The following is a 5,399-nucleotide window of genomic DNA, read 5'->3' as shown; positions in this document are numbered from 1 at the left end:
AATATAAAGCATAAATCTAGAGTTTCACTGATTATGAGATGAGAAGCCCTACTTCTCTGGAAGTTTGTTAGATATGTTCTGTACAGTCGTTTTTTTTCTTCTTTTTTAACAAAGTCCTTATGCTAGTGACAAGTATGATGTTAGTAAATTGAAATCACAAATCCCAAAGTATTTCAAAGAAAAGATTCTACCCTAAGCAATGCATTTAAAATAACTGGTAAACCAAAAGATAAGAAAGAACATTTGAAAATTTTAAGAAATATTAATAAAATCATAAATGTGGGCATTGAGTTTAATGTATACATAAGCACAAGTGGCTGTCCTTATTAGTATATCTTGTCTAAAATGTGTCAGACTCCTAATGGTAGTGATGTTCTCCTTTTGTTCCCTAGGTTGCATTATTGATTTGCACAGCAGGTGGTCCTGGCAATTCCCTTTAAAAGGAGGAGTTTCAGAGGGCCACATCAGACAGCTTGCCTTGAGCAAGGACATTACCAATCCAATCCACTCTTCCCTCTCCTTATTGGACGTTTCTTCCTGCTTACAAGAAAGATGAACCCCCAGATCCTCATCAGACTGAGCTGGCTTCTCAGTGCCCTGCTCTTCTCGACTAGCAGTGGATTTACCCCTGAAGACATCAGGGAAGCCCTGCTGAAGAAACTTAACCTGCCTGAGGTCCCTAAGCTGACCAAACGGGACACTGAGAACCTGGTGATCCCCAGACATATCCAGGCCAAGTACATGTCAATGCTCAACAAGCACAAGGAGAGGAAAAAGAGGTCCCTGCCCAGCCTAGCTGGCATTCTCAGAGGAATCAAAGGAAATGCAGGTAAGGTACCTCATGCCATATTTATTGATAACTGCTAAATATTTTAGTATTGTGGAGGAAAAATATATCTATTTCAGTAGTGTAAGTTAATGTAAACATGCATTGCTGTTTACAGTCTGGAAACCATTCCATTACACAATATTGTGACATTGTTATGCATGGTCCAATGTCCTTTCATCTTCTCCAAGGCATTCTGCTTGCTGAAGATAGCATATTCTTATGCAAATGCATTCGTGATGGCAAAATCATTAGCTGCCCCTCCCTGACTCATAGACATCTCCAATAGCTCTTTCTGAAGATGGTAATGATTTATTTGTTCTGTGTTTTTCTTTTTTTGCTAGATATTTCTGGAGAAGTGTTGTACGCCGACTCCACCAAGCAGACCCTGGTCTTTGGCATGGAGTCCAGGATCCCCCAGAACAGTGAGGTCACCATGGCTGAATTGAAACTCTTCAAACTGCCCCCTACCATTAGGGGTATACCTGACAGGCGCTTGCAAAGGCCCATCAACAATGCAAGAGTCAGTGTCTACTTTTTGGAGGTTTTAAATGACGGAAACAACAGGACCTCACTTGTGGATTCCAGGTATTGCAAACCCTAACCATTTTGTTTCACTAAATATCTATTTTATTTATGCTTCTGTATATGTATTCAAGAGTGTCAGCATCTGACACATTAGATTTGTGCCTCTGTTACTTTGTTATTTTTTTGATGGAATAATCTATACATCTAAACTGTTTGTGAGAAAAAATAGTCTAAAAATTCCAAAGTCTGTTGAATCTAAAAAAAAATCAACAGAGAGAAATAAAGAATATTTAAAGAAAACTTTCGTAAGGGAAACATGGATATCTTGCTTACCTTGACTAAAAAAATTCTACTTGTTTGGATGGCATCTTGGCCCTTTTGCTTTCTTTTGTCAGTGACCTGGAGCAAGTATGCAGATCAAGACCTAGAACTGTACTTTTCTAATCTGCAATCTTGTTCTATGTCCACGATTCAAAAAATATTAGTGTATAAGCACAACAAACAGGCAGCTAACATTTTCAAAAAGAGGTCTGCAATGGAAGTCCACCATATTTCTATTTTATTAAAAATTGGACAAGCTGCAAACTGGATGATGTACTAGATGTGCTATTTGTGTTAATTCCTCGAATTCATTTTTTTTTTCAAATATATTGTTTATAAATCACATTTGTATAATGATTACTATTTTAAAAAAGGACATATCCTTAGGGCACTTCCCGAACATCAGGCTGCATAGATTTAAATTAATGCCTTTGTAAGAATTTACAGGCACAGAAACAACAGCAGTTGGATTTATTGTACAAAAATATAAGTTTGAATTGACAGTTGTAGTTTTTGTGTTCTGGCACAGCGCTGCTAGGAACTGCTTTGACATCCTCAGTCATGGTTCCAAAGGTGTTTCTAAAATTATAATCCTTCTTTATTTCTTGAAAAGTATGTCTGATATTTGAATTTGCATTTATTTTGCAGGCTAGTACCCATCATGGAGTCTGGTTGGAGAAGTTTCGATGTGACAAACGCTGTGCATTATTGGATGAGAAGTAGCGGACAGTCAAACATGCACTTGGAGATCAGAGTAGATGGCGAGAGACACGGCATTTTTGCTGCAGAGATGGCAAAGTTGGTTCAATTTACTACCCAGAATCCCTCCGACAACATTGTGGGCAAACCTGAACTGGTCCTGTACACGCTCAACCTTGATGACCATGGGTACGTAGAGCTCATATTCCAATATTATTGTTAACATTAATAGCATATATTTCTTTTTAACAAGAAATCCTAACACACCTAAAAGATCTAGAATTTGTATGCAAAAGGATACAAAGGGGGCACTTTTGTACTTTCCTGGCTTTCACCAACTGCTCCTTGATGCTTGGTGCATTGAGCTAGGAAACGACCTGTTGGAAGTCATCTTTACCTTGAACCAGATATGAAAAATTATCGCAAGGTTTTCAGCCACAGATTGATAAGCCTACCGTTGTATACTTTTGCCTATAGTATTTGTACATATAGAGCTTTGAAACTGAACTCCAAATACAAATAAAATACAAAAATTAATGCAGCGCAATAAAAGTATTTTTTTAATGTTTTCATTCATATTTATAATATTTAACAATGGTACAAAAAAGCCTCCTACAATAAAACAAAAACCTCACACATAACAATGGAGGAATAAAGGAGCAAATAACAAATACATCAAACGTAAATTGACTTTAGTAAAATGATACAAATTTTTCTTCTTTGATTTTAAAATTCAAAGACAACCTTCTATAATGGCTTCTCCTTGTGGTCTTTGCTTATTTTAGGATAAAAACAGTCTTTTTTTCAGGCCAAAGCTAGCTTAGTCTTTAGATTTTGGCTCTTTTTAAAATATCAATTTTATGTAATACATAAAAGCATTTATTGGCAAGATATGACCAGTAAATATCTGTAAATAGACACTACATAAAATCAGCTTAGGTGATAGAAAAAAGAATCTGAACTATTACATTTATGCTCATTAAATTATTGAAACCCAACATTGATAACATTATTAAAGTGAAATTCCTGCTAAATCCTTTGGGATAAGAGGAAACCTCTGTAAAGTTTGTACTGCTGCTTGTGTCCCAAAAGATATATTGCCCTGACTTCCTGGTGGAAACATCACTCACACAGGAAGTAAGAGAAATTTACAATGGGAAGACTTTATTGTCATAGGACAGGAAGAGAGGGTAAATCTCCCAAATGAAGTCACCGACAGCAGTAAAACTTGATTGCAGTTCTAACTCTTCCATGCTTCATCCAAAACTAAAAATAAAGTTGTATTCATTTTTACAAATGAAAAGACACTATCACCTAGGCCAATAAAGTAAAATGACAATTTCTACATAAAGCTGTCCCCCCCAACCACTTTATTCACACCTCCATTAGTGCTCTCCCGCACATCCTTTTTCTGTCACAGCCATTGCAATAAATGGGCAAGGTTACAGTGTTCTCAAGCAACAAAAGTAAAAATAGTAGAAATTATAGTAACCATTCCAATTCACAATGCGATTTTCAGAATGCAGAATTCCCCTAGATAATATAATATGATGCATTTTTGGTTACATACTAAATAGATCACAGTTCTTACAGTTGCACCTAATTTTTTTTTTTAGTGCTCGTGGAGATTGTTCAACCCCTGGGGCCAAAAAGGACAATATCTGTTGCAGGGAAGAGTATTTCATTAACTTCCGAGAGCTGACTTGGACCCAGTACTGGATCATAGAGCCCGCTGGGTACAATGCTTTCCGCTGCATAGGGGTCTGTAAGCAGCCTCATTCTTATGCTCTCAAGTATCGCTACGGAGAGAGGATCTGTGCTGTGGCGGAGAGTTCTCCTTTACCTGTCATGTACCTTGTTAAAAAGGGAGACTATACAGAAATAGAAGTAGCGGAGTTTCCTAACATGATCGTCGAGAGGTGTGGGTGCACCTCAGACAACATCTCCATCATCTAAAGCGGCATGCGAAGAAAGCTCTTGGACTCTGGTGTGCTGCTTGCTCTAGCACTTGACGACGTTTGCTGCACAGCTGCATGCGGAACTTTTTCACGCCCAGCAAAACTTTGCTGGGAAAGATACCCGGTGAATGGACAGTCATAATCTGAACAAAAATTTTTAGAATGTCAGTGATAGCCATGTAGAAGCACTTACTTGTAAATATCACATGTATATTTATCTTTATCTCCCTATGGTACCATAGATGGTTGTCAAAGGGAATTTTATTTTTATTATATGATCTTTTTTAATGCAAATCATTGAGTTCTGGATGAAAAACAAAAATAAACAACTTTATCAAAAAAGTTTTTTTTATATATATTATTATGTTCTCTGATAAAATGATTTACAGTAACTTAAATACTGTTGGGTAAACATGGTTAAAGTGGACTGATCATCAGATATATATTTTCATGCTAGATAGGACATGGAGTGTGGAAGCTGTGTCCAGTAAAGGCAAGCAAGGACTATTTGCCTGTGGGCTCCCTGTCTCTTTTCCCCATTACCGTACCTTTTTCTGCACTGTGTCCATGTGTTGAGACCACAATCTTGGTAGAGGCAGCGCTCTGCGTCCTAATGCCAGAGCCTCCAGTAAGAAACAAAATGAGCAGCAAAATAGTGACATCGACAAATTTCACTCCAGGTTGCCTAAGACTAGCTGTTACAGGCAGCAGTGCCTTAGCTGATTTCACACTGTAGATACAGCTACAGCTATGAGGCTACATAAAAAAGGAGTGCTTAAGCACCTTCACAGATCAGGACGTGCAAAGCAATTTTTAAGTAAAAAAGGCACATTTTTCAAGGTAATGCTTGTGCACAATTAACATTTTTAAAGGTCCCCTATAATGTAGCAGAGCTACAGTTGTTAAATGGTTAATACTTCTTCCTGGCGGCACTAGGGTTGTCTGTTCAAATCCCAACCATGGCACTACCTGCATTGAGTTTGCATGTTCTCCCTGAACCTGCGTGGGTTTCCTCTTACACTCCAAAGACACGCTGGTAGGATAATTGGCTCCTTAGATTGTAAGCG

The 5,399-nt window shown here is 37.7% G+C and overlaps 1 protein-coding gene across 1 annotated transcript; it reads left to right on the top strand.

The window, feature by feature from the left end:
- Nucleotides 1-537: 537 nt before the first annotated feature.
- On the top strand, nucleotides 538-4,668 carry LOC149456417 (left-right determination factor 1-like). Its single transcript, XM_089685008.1, has 4 exons — nucleotides 538-829; nucleotides 1,171-1,414; nucleotides 2,324-2,563; nucleotides 3,991-4,668. Exons 1-4 carry the CDS (start codon nucleotides 553-555, stop codon nucleotides 4,328-4,330), a joined length of 1,101 nt encoding a protein of 366 aa, XP_089541134.1. The 5' UTR covers nucleotides 538-552; the 3' UTR covers nucleotides 4,331-4,668.
- Nucleotides 4,669-5,399: the final 731 nt, after the last annotated feature.

The sequence above is a fragment of the Staurois parvus genome, unplaced genomic scaffold (genome assembly GCF_062004578.1).
Source record: "Staurois parvus isolate SC_StPar_1 unplaced genomic scaffold, SC_StPar_1.0 ptg000362l, whole genome shotgun sequence".
NCBI classification, from domain to species: domain Eukaryota; kingdom Metazoa; phylum Chordata; class Amphibia; order Anura; family Ranidae; genus Staurois; species Staurois parvus.
This window is presented reverse-complemented; position numbering and strand designations above follow the sequence as displayed.

Excerpts from the sequence above, each read along its gene's own strand:
- LOC149456417 (XM_089685008.1), top strand. The coding sequence starts at position 553 with ATGAACCCCCAGATCCTCATCAGACTGAGCTGGCTTCTCAGTGCCCTG. Across the intron at positions 1,415-2,323 it reads ACCTCACTTGTGGATTCCAG|GCTAGTACCCATCATGGAGT; the intron begins GTATTGCAAACC and ends TTTATTTTGCAG. Across the intron at positions 2,564-3,990 it reads CTCAACCTTGATGACCATGG|TGCTCGTGGAGATTGTTCAA; the intron begins GTACGTAGAGCT and ends TTTTTTTTTTAG.